Source organism: Rhipicephalus sanguineus, chromosome 2 (genome assembly GCF_013339695.2).
Source record: "Rhipicephalus sanguineus isolate Rsan-2018 chromosome 2, BIME_Rsan_1.4, whole genome shotgun sequence".
NCBI lineage: Eukaryota > Metazoa > Arthropoda > Arachnida > Ixodida > Ixodidae > Rhipicephalus > Rhipicephalus sanguineus.
In genome coordinates this window covers 81,965,634-81,985,669 of record NC_051177.1, presented here as the reverse complement: position 1 = coordinate 81,985,669, position 20,036 = coordinate 81,965,634, and the positions used below count along the sequence as shown (strand labels likewise).

Genomic DNA, 20,036 nt, shown 5'->3' with positions numbered 1-20,036 from the left:
TAAAAGCCTAGAGCGACAGAAAGTTACACTATGGTTGGTACGGACGGACACAATGAAAGGGAGACAGGCAGCACAGGCGCCAACTATTGACATAAAAGTTCCGCTTATGTTGTCAGTTTTACTTTTATTTCGTCTGTATCTGCACGCCTGATCACCTCTACAATACATACCTGTAGGCGCAAGCACCGAAGGGCGAGCGCCAACTTGCTCTACATTCCGCGTACTCTTAGGCTTAACCACATTAGCGCGGTCTCGTAATCTGCTGTTTCGTGCGACGATTGCACAAAGAGTCGGTCGCGAACGCGATACTTTCTATCATTTGTCTTTCAAGTGCATATACACAATGACAGAGCGTAAGATTGCGAAGCTCGACTTGAACGCGGCCAGCGGCTTCCGCGGGTCCCCGATAGGGGTTCCCGCGAAAGCTCCTCAGGATCAAATAAAGTTCATTGTCTCTCTGTCTGTCATCTCACCTGCTCTGCAGACTCCTCTTCCGAGGTGCTCATTGCGGACGCCTGTCGAAGCAGCTCGGTGGCGTCGCCTCCGTGACCGCTCCGAACTTAGACGCGAGGGTTTGAAGGAGGCCGTCGTCTTTTTCGCGACGTGATGAGGTTCCAGCGTGTACCTGTTCAATACTGCTGTGTAAGGTCGTCGATGGCCTGGCACTGTCTTCAGCGCGAGACTAATCTGGAACAACGCGCTTGGGCACGCGTTCTAGCTCGTGCACCTCGGTATGATGGTGATCGTGAAAAAAAAATTGGGGGACGCTTAAGCTTCGCCTTTAAGAGTGTAACGCGATAGCAATATCCTGCCCCTAGTGCGCACTTCGAACACCACGCGTGTTTAACAGAATGCGCGCAATAAGGTGTGTGCCTTATGTAATGGGTAGCATGCTTTAAACCAGGAGCAATTATGCACGAGAACCTTTTTCGAAGCTGCGATGCACCCACTACGTGGTCTTAAGGGAATACGCGGAGTAATGTGTGTGCCTTTTGTAATGGGTGGCTGTCTTTAAACCACCAAGTCGTTGTGACATTGACGTGGTGTGACGCCCGATGGCAATGTACGCTTGTACCACGCAATATTACTGCCATATTACATCTCGTACTGTGACATCGGTATACAGGACGCGTATTTTTGGGATGCATGAAAGTTACTTTCAGTGCAGCTCCAAGCAGGGGCGTGGCTCTGTGGTAGAACACCTGCTTGACACGCAGACGGCCTGGGTTCGATTCTCACTCGGACCAAACATTTTTACTATTTATTTTATTTGCAGCTTTTTCGATTTTTCGGTCACGGACAAGATGATGATTTTTCGCTCACAACCAACGGTGCCGACGCCGACGGCGGAATTTCTGCGATACGAGCTCTTTAACGCTATCGCGTTAAAATCATATAATAAATACTTGGCCAATCCCGCAGAGTGAGCATAAGCCATGGTCGAGGATACGACAAAAACAACTTACTTATAGGCAAAAAGTAAATTATTACTTACACAGAGCTGGTCTGGCATCTTCCCCCAACAGGCCTTTTTGAGGAGTCCAGGAGGCAATATAGATAATTTTCTAATTTCTTGAAATAGATATTCTTCCTTGCGAAAAATTACTTTAGATGCAGTATTCCGCCTGCTTAGATTAGATTTAGATGCATCAAATTTATCTGCTTTGGGGGCAACGGTTTTCGAGTACAACCGTGATGCAACCGTGATCAAAATTTTAGAATCAAACCGTGATCAAAATAACAACTTGCATGCGCAACTGCTCGAGATAACGACATCATGTCTTCGGCGGTTGCAGCAATCGACGGGAAGGTTTTCTTAAAAGATCAAAGAGATTTATACTATAGATTCAATTTCTCTTTCTTCCAAATTTTCTTAATTTTTGCTGCCAATTCTCCGGCTTTGTTTTTATCCGCATTTTCCTATTTTCCTATTTACCTATTCTTAGTATTCTCAAGATTTCTATAATTTATTTTTCCATCTTGTTTTAATTGATAAAATATAACAACACATTTCAAAGATTTTTTTAACTACCCGGTTCTTGGCTAATTCCCCGGTGTAGTTATGAGCCAAAAGTTCGCGGTTCTACTCTGCTCTGCATGGGCAGTTAGGCTGTATCAGAGCCGGCTAACCCAAAATTATGAAATTGATATCGAATTAACAAACAAATCAGAAAATGATCAAAAGCACTATGTACTCATGCAATCGCCAATGTATAAAACATGTCTTTGTCGACTGTGTTCAAATCATACAGGGTGCCCCCCCCCCCCAGATTTTTCATACGCTTAAAAACAAAATAACCATGAGATATGTCGTTTAATATCACAACATTATGAAGAGTAACATTAATGTCAATTACAGACAGTTTGCTAGGTTTGTGTCAACTAAAAATTTGCAAAGCGCGCTCTACGCACGTTGTGAGAGCATGGCTGCGGTCCAAGTCGTTTTCGCAGTAAGAGCGGACGTTTATCGAGTAAGGTTACTACGTGAGAATGTGTTTTAGTACTAAAACTCGCTTATAAACATTAATCAACGGACCCTCAAGTGGTTATTAATGTACGCGCAGTGGGCGTCGGAAAATTGTACAGTGACATCGCAGTTAAGACTTTTCAACCGTGGATTGTCATATTTTGCCAAGCACACATTTGCAACGCATTCATATTAAAGCGGGAAACATGAAAATCACTTCTCTAGGAGGCCTTTCTACATGGCTGTTCAGAGAGAGCTATAGCGAGTGGAACCATGGTACGCCAGAAAAATAATAAATGTGTTCACCGTGGCGCATGGTAATACGTAAGCACGTAACGTTAGGTGAGAGCTGCCCTTTGAGAAGCCCAGAGGCTCTCGCGTGAGTGCAGGCGCATGGACCTGGGATCAAATCAAATGGGAACCAGCGTCTTTCCAAGGCGGCCTATTTACACACTGCCATCGCCGCCAGGTGGTATGGGCGTTCATTCGTAACATAAACAGATAGAGGGAGCGAAGAGAAAAACACCGACGAGGTTCGCAGTGCAAGCTTTTAATGAAACACGCGTACAAATACAATAAGACATGCCTACAGTGGCACAATGAAACATTCACTGCAACACAACACACAGATACAGCAGGGAGAAAGAAAAGCTGACAGAGATAAAAATTACAAATTTCATCGCATAACTTCATGTAAATCAGTCTTTCTTTTTATTTTTTTTGACAACGAAAGGATAGAAAGTTATCCGAACAACCACAGGAGTGTGTTTGCCGGTTTTGTCATTGATCTCGTCCGTTGGCCCCGTTTTTTCAACAGAAGTACGCGCTGAGTTACCAAGGCGTCAGTTTTCACTTGCTGACTTCTTATTGCAGTCGGCCTCTATAGTATAGTCTCAGAAAGAAAAATTGCCCCAACTTTCGTTTTTAGAGGCCGGCAATACTTCTGCGTGTTTGTGGCTTGCTACAGCTTGACGGAAACATATGTGCAAAACAACGACAACAAAAAGAAAACTGCTCGAAGTTATATACTGCTGGTGGTATTACTATGGGCGATGACTTTCAGAAAATTGTGCCTAGAAAATTGTGTCCGAACCCGAGGGTAAAGACAGTTGCAGATCGCAAAATTGGAAACCACTTCATTTGTTAGAAAAATTGCATCGGTTATTTTGTAACGAGCCCGAATGATCGCTATACAGTTAAATATCGCATGTGTACTACGTTTCCCTCAGTATTGCGTGTCAAAGTTTGCATTGTTAGGCTTGTCGTTTTTTTTTTCCTTCTTCGGCGACGTGGCTCCATTTTTTGTTGTAACTATCGGAAAAAGCTACAGAGGAAGCAAACTAACAGAAAATGAGCGATGCCGAGGTTCACGGAAACGTAGATGTTTGAAGTGAATAACAGTGGTCGAACAAGGAAGGAATAAGTACAACGACCCGCCTTTATAGCTTTGCAGGCAATGTTTGAAGAAGAAGAAAACGCACATACGCCTTGTGTTACAACCACAGTGCGCTTACATAAAACGTAAATTCGTGCCGCAGGTATACGATAGGCTCGTGTTCACGGTACGATTGCCTCCCGTACGAAATATAAAATTGTGTTGTGACTAGAAATGTCTGTGACTGTCACGGTTCACATTGCGGAGATACTGCCGGCCCAATGCTATGAGCCGCGACTAAGGGAACTGGCGATGTAATAGCGACTAGAAAAAGAACAAATGATTCGAAGCTTTAAAAAATAAGGCGTGAAATATATTTGCTAGAGGAATAGTTAGGACGCCTTGGACACCGTTGTAGCTTACTGGCCGAGTTAATGACGAGGTAAGGGCCGTTTTACAATGCGTTTGTCTTTGTCTTTTTTTATGTCTGTGGGGTTCAGTAGTGTCACGCGACTATTCTTTCAAGGCTCCCTTTCTTCCGTGATGATCTCCTCCATTGTTACTAGAGCGTTTCCATCTTCGTCTGTCCGTTACGATAGCGTTTTAGCTGTCCTAGCGCCATTTCTCGCTTTTGGGCTCCCACAAAACCAAGCATAAACTTAAAGGAACGAACTCGTTCTTGTTAGTAGTGTAGATGACTGTACTCTCCGCAAATGTATGGCGTAGGTGACGAAATAGATGTGTCGGTCAAAGTTAGCACGTTGTTTGTTTGTGTCGCTCTTCGGCCAGTCACGGATGCGCTACGCCAATGACATTTAATGTGAGTGTAGCGTTTTACGGCCTGACGCCGGTAGAAGAAGGCGCGGGGTGCGGCGACGCGTCTTCCGGGTATGGCAGCCCGAACGCAGACGACACGAGGCTCAGCAGGGGCAGGAAGAGCGAGACGAGGCCGTGCCAGAGGCGACACGCCGACTTGGACTTGAGCATGATGAGACGCCAGGCGAGAGCGATGAGCGCGGCGTACAGCAGCTGCTGGTAGATGTACAGCCTGCGCACACGGCGTACAACATTTGCGCAAGTGCACTTGAAGGTCAATACGGAGAAAGCAATAAATCAGTTTAAAATTGTTGACTACTGCAGCAAAATTATACTTGCGGTCTGTCGGTGGGAGAAGATTGGCTAACGAAATGAAAGCCAATACTTTGATCTCTGCGATTTTTTTATCTAAGCCACGTGGCACCATTGACGCCATTGTGACGTCGCACGTTTCACGGAACGTTTTTTTATGTGTCTCCACTCACCTCAGTTCGTTTTAAAAGCAAAGTTCGAAATATTTACTGTACTTTGTATTTTTTACGAAACCAAATAAATATATTTGTTAGTAAAACCGACGCAATTCTGATAAACTCTGATCAATGCACGGAAGGCAAGAATGAAAACTGTAAGGTCACTACGGCACTTTTATTTAAATATTTCATTGTTTATGGTATACAAAACCTTTACTAAATGAGTAGATTACTCCATTATTTGCAAGTGCATAACTCTAAATATGGCAATCTGGCTTAACTTAATAATTCATCGTAGCATCTCACCAGAAAGGCAGTCTCTGCACCAGCGTTTCCCAAAGTTTAAGTCATGAACTTTGAGAGCTTTGCCTCATATTAATCTATAATTAATGGCATGGACTGCTTTAAGAACCTAATAAAATGACAAGTGAGTTTGGCATCAGTTAAGGCAAAACATGCGCAACGTAACTTAACGCTGTGCCCGAAACACGCAAGGTCTAGTAGTGAGCTGCGTTGCCTTAAAGAAACAAGCAAAATTCGTTCATTAGGCGCGCATTTGTGGCAGAGTGTGTTTTCAAGCCGGGCTGTCAATTAAATGAATACCTGCGCAGCGCGTTTCGTCCCTCCGGCACGGTGGAAGGGTCCTCCTTGAGCACGAACTTTCGTGTACCCACCACGTAATCCTTGAAGTAGTTACCCCAATCCAGCAGTCGGAGGTCCGCACAGAACGTCTGCAGCAATGAAGCCCACATCGTGAGAGGGTGTCGTCCAATGAGTAGAATTGAAAACTGGGCAAGTTTGTAACGATTTATAGCTAGGTCAGGTAAACAGCGCAAAAGAACGAAGACAGAGTAAAGGAGGGACACAACACGAGCGCTGTCTTCGTTTTTTTGCGCTGTTTACCTCACCTAGCTATGTGTCGTCCAATGGTAACAGGCAGGCTTAGTTTCACAAAATTATAATTTCATTTTACTGCCGATAACGTGTACGGGATGACCGCATCTCGCCTCGGAGATACGAGCGATACGCACGCTTTTTAAAGCTGGCTTCGTCACACTAACGAAATGTGCAGTGAAGCCCTACATATGTTAACCTTTGCAGTCGGCCGTACTTAGAGAATGTCGGATGCTTACATATATGCTCTCATAAAACTTAAATATTCGCAGCTCAAAGTAGAACGCGAACACTGCATGCTGAGCTCTGATTGGAGTTTGTGCGCAAATGGGATATACAGCTGTAAGGCAGAGGTGAGTATGAATTTTGCAGGAAATCCAAGATTCTGGAAGCCATAAGTCGGACATTCTGGAACCATTGCGAGTGTTATCAACGGTTATGCAAAGGCAGTGATATGTTAACACAATGCTATCAGAAGCACCAGCAGAAATCGGTGAGGCAAAGCGACTCAAACTTTTGAAAGGCTGTCGGCTATATCCCGAGGATAATATGACTCGAGTTCGCGAAGCAACAACTGAAGTCATTGTTCCAACTGCATGCTTCTGTGAATAGTATGAGCGGAGTTCCGCGTTTCTGGGCTAATCCGATAAAATATGCAGAAAGCAGTCGCCGGGAAATAATTATTTTATGGCTTTTACGGGCTAAAACCACAGTATGATCATCAGGCACGCCATTGTGGAGGATTGCGAATAAATTTTGTACACCCGGATTTCTTTAACGTGCACCTAAACCTTAGTACACGGGTTTCCTTATAGTTTGCCTCCATCGAAATGCCGCCGCCATGACCAGGAACGCCATAGCCTCTAACCTGCGTCGGTGGGTAGAATATCATACGTATGCTGCTGAAGAAGCTAGTTCAACCGCCAGATTTTCTGAGGGATGCATGTCCAAGTTTGGTTTATCAACGGCGCTCAGTATACCGGCTTTTTGTGCATCCATCAAGTGGGAACATTTTAGAACGTCCTCGGTGTTTCGCGGAATTAAAGGAAGAGATCGTGCTGCAGTGACACATTTAATCGTGGCTAAATGTGCGCAATATTTAGAGTATAAATCGTAACGGCTGGAAACGGCTCTGCTGTTGCAAACACCGACTGTAAATGGAGTGTTTTCCTGCGGTTATTCAGCCTTTTTTTTTTGTCTCGCCTGACGATTTTTCTGCCCCCTCCACCCCTCCCCCGTTTCTTTTATTTTGTTTTGTCAGGTGAGCGAAACTAAAAAAAATAAATGCGCAGAAAAAAGCCGAAAAGCTCAAAATTGCATTGTGCCGTAAAAAAAAAGGCTCCGACAAATGAGAAAAAAAAATAAGATTGTGCCGTAAAGGAAAATTTTCAATAAAAGCCTTCTGATTATACCGCGAACTCCGGAAACACAAAAATATGGAGACAACGTTATACCGGCGTCACAACACGAGGACTTTTGATCGTGATCACGCGTAATCCGGATCGAATTTCTTAGTCGTGATTGGCTTCTTTACGCCAGGTGTAGAACGTTTCCAATCACAGTTGAGAAATATGATCTCGTTCAGGCTTAATCGCGATCAGCAGTGCACCGTGTGACACCGATATAAAATGTCCACAGAACATCTTCGTGGTAGTGATATAAAGAGATAGCGCTGCTTTTATTTCGGCAAAAAGTTCCGCGCATCCACCAGACATTCAAATCATCAGTTTGGTGCTGTGCTCTCTAGCCCAAAGGAGCAGGTATGCACAAAAAAGAACAAAAAAGAAAGAAAAGAATGGTGTTTGACGGCACTCTACGGAAGCTAATGGGACTTTATTGCCATAGAACCAGCTATAGAGTAAAACACCGATGCGAACGTTCCTTGTCTTATTGTCCTCGTTTAACGATAAATAACCGACAATGCTTGGCATAATATTACACGCGAGCAAGTAACAAGGGCAAAACGCTATAATGAGTGCAGAGGACAGGCACACGTCATTAATCCGCGACGAAGAGGTAAGAAGGCGGGAAAGGGTAGTCCCATATGCAGCAGCGGTAACGTTAAAAGCAACGGTTCGTTGACAAGCGCGCCTGCATAGAGCGAAAAAATGCCGTGATTAAACCAAGCTTGTCGAGGGATAGCAGCAACTGCCGCCATGACGGTGTCTCTTGCGTCGGCGCCCCCGCTCGGCAAGCAGCGGTATGCTGTCCACATTTGTCTTCGTATTGCCGGCGCGGGTGTCACATGAGAAAAATTGAGGTCTCGAGGCGCGCGCGGCCGCCGTCTCAGGAGTCTCGCTGAGCGACAGAGAAGGGTGTGCGGAGAGAAAAAGAAACCACACTGCGCATGTCCGTTGCTATGACGACGCACGTGCGAGGAGGAAGAGAAGGAAATTGCCGTTGGCTGAGCTTCAAGCTCAAAGTAGTTTTCTGAGTTTGCACCGGGAGGAGTGGAGCTGTCGCTTCAAATAAAAGCATTTGAGCTAATTAAATGACATGCTTTGACGCCTCGGTGACAGCGAAGTTGAAGCTACACGCACCTTTCGGTCTGCGGGTGATATTTCCTGCAGGAGTGCCAGCAAGTTCCCGCAGTGGAATCGCCACTCATGGGTGGTGAAGTACTCGAGGGAGACCATCACCTTGTAGAGCTTGTTGAACAGGCGGAGCATCCTGCATCGGGAAGGTTTAAGAAAATTGCGGCACAACCGATCTCACGATGGATGCCGACGTCACAGTGCGATTAACACTGAAGAAATGTGTACCGACGCACTGCATTTCCATCGCCGAAAACGCGTCTGTCCCAGAGCTGTTTGACTGCACATTTGTTTGTTCGCAGTGAGCCCTAAGTGACCGAAAGCCGTCACGCATATTAGATATGTACTGCAACCAGGCTCCTCATCTCGTGCCTACCTCTCAAAATGTTGCGTCATCGAGCGGCGGCGCGCGTGATGACCACACCAAGTTCACTTTCCCTTGTGTTGCCCCCAATATGTGCGACGCGCTGCTGCGTGCCCCAATGCCGAAAAAAAAATATTCAAGGATCTCTTTTACTGGTAAATGCCGTAAAGTGATAGGTAGATAAACTCAAGACGTCTGAAGTAGGCTAAAAATGCTATTGATATTGAAATGACGCATACGCTGATAGCCCGAGCGAGTAAAAAAACTAAAGGAGAAGAACGTTCACAGTTTGATCCAAATCGTTTAGTGTCTTTGCTTTGGAAAGACAGAGCAGAATTTACAAGGTGAAGCAAAGATGGCTTTGTGTCCTTTAAAACATGGCATAAGTTATTTTTTAAAGTCCATAGTAAACAAATGCACTAACTCTGCCTTCAAATAAAAGCCCATAAAAGAAGCTCTAAAATTTTTATTTGCATTCAGTCTGCAGAACCAAGGCAACATAGGAGTAGCAATGTCTCAGGGGCGTAGCCAAGGGGGGGGGTTGGGGGGGTTCAAACCCCCCCCGAAATTTTTCAGTTTTGCTTGCGTATATAGGCATGCACACATACAAACGCAAGCACGAACATACATAAAGTATGGTTGAACCCCCCCCCCCCGAAAAAAATTTCTGGCTACGCCCCTGCAATGTCTATTTGGAGCGATCACATATCATTACCTTCTTCGGGGCATGTAACAGACGTGCTCGCTTGCATACACACACCCACAAACACGGCACGCATACGCCGACAAATACAGGTTCACAACACAACGCGTTCTCTCAGCTTGCAAATTAGCGCTCGTCAATTATATTGCGTCGAGTTTACTCGACTTATGTCATCGCCGGAAGTTTGTACATTAACTCTACTTCATACAACTGTGCCTTCCTTCCATCGGAGTAGCCAGAACAGTTCAAACCAACCCCCCTTCCCCCTCCCCCCCCTCCCCCTCCCCCCTCCCCCCTGCCCCCCGAAATTTTTCAATTTTGCATGTTTCCATCATGTACACACACCCATACAAACCCACCCAAGATCACACATAAAGGGCGGTCCCCCTTGAAAAAATTACGCCATCTCCCGCTAAAGGGGACCATGAGGTGATGCGAAGCAGCGTTTCGGCATGTCGAGCCCGCGTTTCAGAGGGGGAGTGGAGAAGAGGCGTGCGGAGAGGGTTTGCGCATGCGCAGTAAAGGTGGTCACTCCGCACACCACCACCACCACCACCGGATTGAACTCCGCCATAAGATGCTTCGCATCTAAAAAGTTTCTGGCTACGCCCCCGCTTATTTCTATGTTTACTTTCGGATAAGCTTAACTGCCGTACAAACGCGGTAGCCGCCCTGAGTAAGCTTGTGAGCATTTCCAATCTGCGCCACGTTCAGTGACCAACAACTTAGATGTGCACGAATCAACAAGAGCAACGCTCACTTGGGCTTCCTTCCGGAGAGCCACAGGTAGGCGTCGAAAATCACGGCGGGGCACCGGTGCTCGAAGAACATGGAGAGCACGTTCAGGAAACGGCTCTTCTTGAAGCTGCCGCCCGGGTGCCGAACAGCGTGCGGCATCGGGTGCCAGAGAAGGAGTGGGTACGCGATTGTCTCGATGTCGCCCCACGTCAGCTTGCGTAGGGTGCCCGACGCCACGTGGTACACTGCGACCTTGTCCGGCCTGCACATAGAAACGTGGAGCGTGGGATTAGGATCTTCACGTTGGGCACAAATTGTTTGAGGAGAAAAGCGTTTCAAGTGCTTTCAATTTTTCGGGCGCATCAAAAGGCAAAAGATATAACGCAAGAGAGCGTGATAATGCAAGGAGATAAAAAATACCGAAGTCAACTAGATTGCCCGGTTGGCTGCTTTTGACGCGGGTGCACGTTAAAAAAAACATCAATCAAAACAAAATTCGTGGGACCCCCACTATATGGCGTCTCTCATAACTACCTGCGCAGCTTTAGGAAGAGAAAACACAATGAATTTTTATCATCATTTTATGTACATTCCCTGGCAAAAGGAGCCATGTAAGCTATCTGCCGCAGCTAACAACTTATCCGATATATGCATAAGGTCCCTATAAACATAGGCAAGCTTCAACATAGCACCATTCTCTCCTTCCTCCTCCTCCTCCTCGTCTATTCGAGATTTGGGGCTAGCACTCCCATTTTTTTACACCTCTAAACATGCATGCAAAGACAAAAAGCTTCCAGTTAGTGTTGTACTTCATTTATTAACAGCGCGGCGGCTGCATTTTCGATGGAGGCGAAGATGTCTGAGGCCCGTGTACTTAGATTTAGGTGCACGTTAAAGAACCCCAGGTGGTCGAAATTTCCGGAGCCCTTCACTACGGCGTCTCTCATAATCATATCGTGGTTTTGGGACGTTAAACCCCAGATATTATTATTATCATTTATTAACAGCACAGATCCCGAAACTGTCTAGTTAGTGTCGCACTTCATTTATTAACAGTCCTGATCCCGAAACTCTAGCCCGTGCTGTAGACCTTCATCCATGCGTAATTAAACCATACTACGTTAGAGAGACCTTGAAACGATTTGGTGGCACTGGTAATCAGTGTAGCCACGTGGGCATGCATGTGACCGCACTACACTAGTCACATGCGGATAATAGTTGGAGAGGGCGACAGAGAGGAGGATGGTTGCCAGATGAAAGAGTACCGCCACCTTGAAACATTTTTATCTATAGAACTCGTTATTCATTAAAAGAGGCGCCAGCAGCCATTGATGAACTTTAGGGAAGTGAAATGCGACTAATTGGTACGACGCTTCGGCGACACGCACCTCTAAGGAGCCCTGTGCACGCGGTTCAAGAAGAGACGGGAGGGCACGTGACCCACCTGTGCATTGCAGTGTGCCAAGCTACGATGATCATAGTGTTGATGACCACGTCCACGGGTACGAAGTCGGCTGCCTTTTCCGTGTCTGCCACCATAGATCGGAGGAGACCTTTGCCGGACTTAGAGAAAGAAAGAAAGAAAGAAAGAAAGAAAGAAAAGAAAGAAAGAAAGAAAGAAAGAAAGAAGGAAAGAAGGAAAGAAAGAAAGAAAGAAAGAAAGAAAGAAAGAAAGAAAGAAAGAAAGAAAGAAAGAAAGAAAGAAAGAAAGAAAGAAAGAAAGAAAGAAAACTGTAAACCATCCGCAAATGATCCATTTACATCTTTTTTTTTACGCTTCGCCTCTCACATTATAAAATGCGCATTCGCACGGAGACCACCGGTAAATCTCGCACCTGTGAAGTCCACGCACATATTGGAGCAACTGAATTATGTCATAGATGCGTCGAACCTCATAATTTAGGCCAGCGACTGACCCGTGTAAATAAGTTTGTCGTCAGTAATCCAGTTTCTGAGAAATACTATTGTTGACAACACCGCGTTTTATGCTATTAAGAAATAGTAATAGCAAACAACTATTGATTATAGTTAATACGGGGGCCGTTCTCGCGAAAGTTTCCTTACAGAAAGGACTATTCAGTCATCATTTGCGAGTGTCTATATCAATTCCCTATCTTTCATTTGACTGATAATTGTTGCTTGAAGAACCGCTGGTACATTTAGGAACAGAGCGAAAAATGTATTTTCATTCGCGATGCATCACAGCTATGTTTAAGCGAGTACGCAGTAAGCACGCATGCTCTCAACGTAATGGGAAAATACTCACTGCTACAAGAAGGCCAGTGGGTCCGTTGATATTGTCAATCCAGCCCTGCGAGTGGCATTAAAAAATACCTTCTTAATTATCTTGCGACCGGCTTAAGGAGACTTGTGACCGTTGACAGCAGCTTAACTGTTCTCCCTGAGGCTGACGGCGTGAAGGCAAACATAAACTCAAAAACACGCCAAATAAGTGTGCCATGGAATCACGTGCTTTCTTTAAGTGCAACTTAGCAAGCCCTGAGGTCGCTCTAGTTGGCACTGATCCATAGCTTCTGATAGCACAAAGGAAACGAGGCATCAGCGTCTCCCTTGCGTACTTTGTTGGTGTCTCGCCTCCTTACCCCCGAAGGTCACGGGATCGAATCCCGGCAGCGGCGGCCGCATTTTTATGGAGGCGGGCCCGTCTACTATATAGATTAAGGTGCACGTTAAAGAACCTCGAGTGGTTGAAATTTACGGAGCCATCCACTACGGCGTCCATCATAATCATATCGTGGTTTTGGGACGTAAAACCCCCATAGTTATTAAGGCGAAAGCCTTATATGCCTCATCAAGTGCCAGAATTGACCGTCGGCGTCGGCGTCAACACGAGTGGTGCAAAAATAATCTTCACGTGATGGCGTCGCCTCATCATGACGTCTCAGGTCGTCAAAATTTGTGACGTCATCGTGACTTCACGTACCGCGACGTCACATGATGACGTCATCGCATGACATCTCCGCTTGGTCAAATGTGTGCAGTGTGCCGATCACGGGGTCAGTGCAAAATCAGGTTAGGTGCAGAAAGCTTGCCATGCCTCCGATCCTGGAGGCTGTACAAAAGCACGATAGGTGCAGAAAAGCTTTCGGTGGTGGAGGAGGATAGATACATCGACTGAGAAGGAAAAGAAGGAAAAAGCGAAAGCCTTCTTCGTCTTAGGCGAATGCATATGGGTCCCTGTGAGTTCTTATTATATCGCTTCCTTCGCGCTATCACACGATTTAAATGACCAAGACGGCCTGCACTGATGCACTCATGAATTAGTAAGACACTTGGTCCAGCAGATAAGTTCTGCGAGAAGAGTGGTGACGTATAGCCCTCCTTCCTCACCGGTATGGGTTCCTGCCAGGCGGCTGTGACGATGGATGGCCTGACGATGGCCACAGGCAGGGATCCCCTCTCGTCGGCCACCAATGTCTCGGCCAGGGCCTTGGTGAAGGTGTACATGTTGGGCCGGCTGCCCAGCAACTTGGGCGTGATGGCCTCCACCAGCGGATCGTCCATCCAGCTGCGCAAGAAAAGTGTACCCAGTGCTATGTGGAGACTAACTAGTGAGACTTTACTGAGCCTGGGCTTTACATTCTCTGCACAGTTGTGTGAAATTTATCTATCTCTTCTTCTTTAATTGCGTGTCTATTCCTGACAAATATGGCTGTCACCTCAGCGACCCTTCGACGACGAGAAAAGCACGAGAAACTGTCTTGTACCTGACCGCATCGATGACGTTCTGCGGGTCGAAAGGCGGCGGGTATATGACCTCCGCCACCTCCTCCTTGTCGCAGTTGCAGTACGCCGTCGACACGTGCACCAGGGCCTACAGGGGAAAGAAAAGTCACGATAGCTTTGGGCTCCTGCTCTACGCTCACACGGCAAATACGCTGTTATTGTAATCGCAAATCACAGCAGATATTCAAAGCAAAGACGGTACAGGCCCCGGACGGCTGAGGTTGACTGTTGGCAAGACAATGAGATAGCGGCAGGTTACATCTCAGTACAGTAGTCGGAGGACAGTACGTGTGGAGGAGGCTTAGCGTAAACGGGATGTGTCATAGCACGGCTTTCTCACGAAAAAATACGGAAACTGCAAGAAGGCTAAAATGCATGTAGTCAATTTAGCTAGGCGTCAGTCATTCAGCTGCTGTGAGAAAACGCCGCTCTCTCTCAAAGCTCTCAGAACAGCTGCGCAGCAATTAACAGCAAATAATTCACTGCGCTCCGCAGCCGTAATGGAGATGTGAGCGCCGCACCTGGCAGAGTTAGGTTCAGCAATGACAGACAACATCCGCAGCATACGCTCATTTCTGCGGCGTTTAACAGAAACGTTTTGACTGCGCCAAGGGCCTTTAAGGAAAGTTTAGGCGCTGCGTCGAATTCATTAGTAATTACTCCTAATACGTAAAATCTGCTGTGACGACCTCATTGCCATTCATTGAAATGTCTCTTTATTTATTTATATGCCTCGTCGAGCTAAATTTCCGATGACACGTGCATGCCAGAAGGGCGAACAGGACACTTTCGCCAAAAGCCGTGGCTTGGTATCGTGCACACAAGAAAGTACGAAAGTGTTAGATGGTTGACGACTCCCGAGAATTCAACGAGAGACGTTACATGTTTCATAGCATGACTTCCGTATGTAGCTATATGCATATTTGCAATCGCAACTTATCTTTTGGCACATGATAGAATTTCAAGAAAAATTACGCCCCTGCATTGGTAAAATATAGAAAAACCCATGCTGAAAACTCGCGTGATATTATAGGGCTGGAAGCTTTAATAGGAGAAACTGCAGCAAAATTGTAACGTAACGTAGAGACGTAATCGACTGGAAGAACGTTTTTTTAGTGTTTATTACCTGTAAGTAAATTATTCAAGTTAATTAATTGATTAAACAGGCCTTTCAGCATCCTCTGAAGTGAAAGAATTAAGATAAACTTCTTTTCAACTGTCGAAGGGCAAGAATCTTCCAATGAGAAAACCTTGTAACTACCTTTAGCTTGCTCATGCCCTGACAGAGCTGCAGCAGTCTCCTTGTGCCTAGAACGTTCATGTCAATGGAACTCCTGGAAAGCAGGCACAGAAAAGAAAATACATATTACACGCTTTCGAATTCGTGGCGGTGAGCTCTGAATATTTTGCTGCCAAGGAGGGTATTTCCTTAGTTCTCCTAACCAAACGGCGCCGCGCAGAAAAGCTGACTAATAACGCTTGTTCCGATATTTTGATTGTGTTTGCGCAATCTAAAAAGGACTCAATAAAATACTCTGGTTAGTCTAAGTGGTTGGAATAACCGATGACAATCAGTGCGTGAGTATATGTCGGTGCTGTTTTGGAATCCCCTGTAAATAGAAGCATGCAGTGATCGCAATGGCGTACTATATAGTTGATATCTTTCGAACATTCATACAATGCAAATATATAAATGTTTCTCACATGCTGGCCCTCCGCCATAAAGTTATTCACTTTGCCCTGACGTCATACTGACACCCACTGAAGATATCGTGACATCAAATACATGGTGCGCGTGAAGAACGAGCTCGTGGGTATGGTCACCCCATCATGGGGATAGTTTAGTGTATCATGCACCGTCTTACTAGCAAGTGCATGACGTCGATGACGACTGCGCTAATTAAAATGCCTTGTTATCGCAATAAATGGCAAGTATCTTAGGAAGCAGAGCCACCGTAAAGCGCTGGAGACAAGAATAGCTAATGAGTGTTTTCAGACAGGCGACAGTAGAGCATCTGGCATCTCATCTCATTCATAATTTCTGCGCGTGAGTACTCACTTCAGTGGTTCGTCGAACTTGACAATGGCGGCCGAATGGAAGACGATGTCGACGTTGTCCAGCAACGCTCTGCGGTGTTCGGCGCTGAGACCAAGTTCCGGCAGGGTGAGGTCCCCTTCCACGGCGATCACCTTGCCTCGCGCGAAGTGTGAATCGGAACAGCGCAGAGCGTGGAATATCTGTGCTCGAATGTAGAACGTACGCGTTAGTCTTGTGACCCAACACACGGGTGCATGGCAATACAGCGAGGAAAAGATGGGAAGAGGAGTGACTTCAACTTATCCCAATACAATAAAATAAGCCCCTCAACAGTGACCGCAGGCGTTGTTTCTTTCCTGGCGTAACCAAATGTCTGGTTTGTCTGGAAGACCATGCCAGAAATGACCAGCGCTCCTAAAGAGAAACACACAGATTTCTTGCAGCTCAGTGCTCAGCCGGAATGCTAGCTCAGAAATTCAACAGAAATGCTACTTTAACGCTTATAGGAACACGCTAGTATGCTTAGGAACACATCTCATGCGGCGCACAATGCTCATGTCAGTAGCCATATGTTGATGTCGCGTCCACTTCTTATCGTCGTATCTGCAGCCAGACATACTCCACGCTTCAAAACACCCTCTAACTCACCACCCTCAAACCACGCATGTGTAGCCGAGTGAGTCAACATTACATTGGTGGCGCCGACGGATTTAAAGTCCCTCGAGAGTCATATAATCGCTATAGCAATAAGACGCATCTGTCGAGTAGTCTAAAGCTTTGCTGAGTACGTTAAATGACAGTGAATTGCAGTATGCCTTTAATTTCCCACATTTGTCTCCCTCAACGTTGTGCGCTCGCTTTCATGTCGCTCCAATTCTACTTAACCTGTCTCTTTGACAATCTAGTAACGCTGCTCTCAAACAAGGTACCATTGTCACGCCCAAGGTGTTCTAAAGTAGGCTTCGCTGCACACAACGTTTACTTACAGAAAAGACAACTTTACAGGCAACATCAGCCGCTGGCGATGCTTTTTTCGCGGCAGTTTGGCCAATTCGTCATTTCTCGATTGAATCCCGTCCGCGGCGGCTGTATTTTCGATGGAGGCGAAAATATTTGAGGCCCGTGAACTTAGATTTAGGTGCACGTTAAAGAACCCCAGGTGGCCGAAATTTCCGGAGCCCTCCACTACCGCGTCCCTCATAATCATATCGTGGTTTTGGGACGTTAAACCCCAGATATTATTATTATTATTTCTCGATTCGCACTGTGCTTCACGACGCAGTTGAAGTGTCCCATAAGCGTGTCCGTCGGGTTAGCTCACCAACTCGTACATTGTGTCTATATGAAATACTCGCGGTCTTTTTTATTTTACAAGTGACATCGTGTTATTCAGAGAGCCGGAGCGAGCGTTTAAGCGCATGCATCGTTTCATAAGGAAGAAAGAAAGAAAGAAAGAAAGAAAGAAAGAAAGAAAGAAAGAAAGAAAGAAAGAATGAAAGAAAGAAAGAAAGAAAGAAAGAAAGAAAGAAAGAAAGAAAGAAAGAAAGAAAGAAAGAAAGAAAGAAAGAAAGAAAGAAAGAAAGAAAGAAAGAAAGAAAGAAAGAAAGAAAGGAAGAAAGAAAGAAGCATGATAAGTGCGCATGGATGAGCCCAAAACGCACACCGCGGCACAAATTTCGCGCCATGTTGTGGATTTTAAACTAGGGAAAGTACGTACTTTATGCGCCATGAGAGGTACAAATTGGGTTTAATTACATCTTACATAAAAACCGCGTTCATGAAAGAGGTTACGAGCATAGCATTGTTGGGGTCATCAATAGTGAACATCGAAGAACTGCGAAGGAGGGTGGCGGCGAAAGGATGAAAGGAAGACGGAGCCAGAAAATACTATATGGCATTCACTATAATTATGAGGAGCGAAAAGAACACTGACGAGGTCGAGAAAAAAAGGAGGGGGAGAGGGGTGTTAGGGGAGATGACGCCTTCCGTAGCAATAGTAACAGTTCTTGGTGTCATTGTTCAGAAGGTAACAGAAGAAGTCGGCACGGCTACCACAAATGAGAATGTTATTGTTTTCAATTTCTGGAGAAAAGGAAGAAAACTTACTTCTGAATCGAGTAATTCGTCGAGGCGGGCTTGGGGCGACGCTCCTCCTTTGGCACGCATCAGGACAAATATTCGGCGCAGACCACCACATGATCGGAGTAGCTTCTCCAGGAGCACCTGTATTGAACGTTGCTTGAGTTATTGTGAATTCAGCATGCACCCGTTTAGAAAATTAAAAAATTATAGGGTCTTTTCTAAAACACCTTGAGATGGTTATGACGCACATTGTGTAGGGGCTCAGATTAATTTTGACTGTTTCGGGTTGTTTAACCTGTAACTACACGTAGAAATATTTGTTTGCAGTTTCTTAGACTCTGTGTGGGTAATGCATGGATGCATAAATTTCAAGCCAGTGACAATATTATTCACTTATTTAATGCACCGCATGTATTCTCGAAATGAAACAAAAACAATTTGTATGTGAGACTCTGACATTCCATGGTGCAGCGTGTTGCACAGTTGATAAACATAGAGGTAACTCTTTTAAGCGACAATGTTCAACTCTTACGCGTCATTTTCCTTAGCCATGCACTCACCCACATAGAAGTAAAGCGACCTCCCCTGCACGTAAGCAAGCTCTTCCGCAGTAACACTATACTAGTGACAAAGCCAGCTTTACAGGCATCTTTTTACAAGTGCAATGTGCAAGGTGAATCCGATCAACTCCGCGCAAAACATTTGTTATTGGTTTGGTTTCAGTGTGCCACTTAGAACGCCCGCACTTCTTCTACTTACTAAATTTGGCGAATCCTTTTTTTTAGGTGCGTAATCTACAAATACGTTCTTTTTTTTTTTTTTAGTCTGCAGTTGCTGGGAGAGCGACGCGCCGTTACGTTACGTAAAATCGTCATGCATTTTTTATCTGCTCGGATGTGTATGATGCATCCTGTGCATTTTAATAAAATTAAATATTCTAATATTACATTTATTGATAACATGGTTGATATACAAATAGAAGAATACTATGACTCACGCTTTGTCGCACAATTTTTTTTTTTCATACAGCGCTGAGAAGCTTTGCAGCAAAGCCAGCGTACATCATCATTTAGGTCTGGGACTATGAACATGCTCAGATCGTTATATTGGCTCAAATCCTGCTCTCTGTAGCGTCAGAGGTGTTTTCACGCCAAATAGTTAATTGTACACAGACACTAACAGAAAATGTACTTTGTCGTTTTCTAAAGGATCGTTGGTGACACGCCTGTGAAATAGCGAGCAAAAGACTATTGTGCTTGCAAATGTAGAGCTTTAATAGGCTTCCACTAGCAATGGAGGTTTTATCAGCTTCTTCAGTTTCGTTTGTGTTTAAGGATGCGCTGATACATTTAAGTGTCTGAAAATGAGAATCTGGTTATCTCTCAATCGCAGATGTGTTTTACATGATGTAGACACTTACCTTTCCCATAAACCCGGTTGCTCCAGTTATAAAAATGTCCTTATCCTTGTAAAAATCGGGTATAAAAGGTTTATCCATAGATGCCATCCTGAGCTCCATCCGTCCTTTTCCGATGCGCTGCTTTCAAGTTGACCAGGTTACATCGAGATGGCGCCGCTGCGATAATAGTACTGTTGTTTCCGCTTTCCTCCTGATACTAGCCCTATGTGAACCAGTCATGTGTTGGTATATATTTGTACAATGTATATAGAAAGACTCAGATCCCGTGAGCGGCTCCGAAAGAACGAAATTATCATGTACCCCAAGTGCGCGCAAAAAGCACTTTGCGGTATTGTAGTGCCCTCATGCGGGGAGAAGAGAAAAACGTTAGAGGATTCGGTGGCCTGCG

The 20,036-nt window shown here is 45.4% G+C and overlaps 1 protein-coding gene across 1 annotated transcript; it reads right to left on the bottom strand.

The window, feature by feature from the left end:
• Nucleotides 1-3,001: 3,001 nt before the first annotated feature.
• Nucleotides 3,002-19,873, bottom strand: LOC119383241 (fatty acyl-CoA reductase 1). Its single transcript, XM_037651290.2, has 12 exons — nt 19,649-19,873; nt 18,253-18,369; nt 16,168-16,346; nt 15,370-15,442; nt 14,090-14,196; nt 13,713-13,890; nt 12,628-12,672; nt 11,806-11,924; nt 10,384-10,623; nt 8,563-8,692; nt 5,732-5,859; nt 3,002-4,890 (listed from the first exon to the last, which is right to left on the bottom strand). Exons 1-12 carry the CDS (start codon nt 19,745-19,747, stop codon nt 4,677-4,679), a joined length of 1,629 nt encoding a protein of 542 aa, XP_037507218.1. The 5' UTR covers nt 19,748-19,873; the 3' UTR covers nt 3,002-4,676.
• Nucleotides 19,874-20,036: the final 163 nt, after the last annotated feature.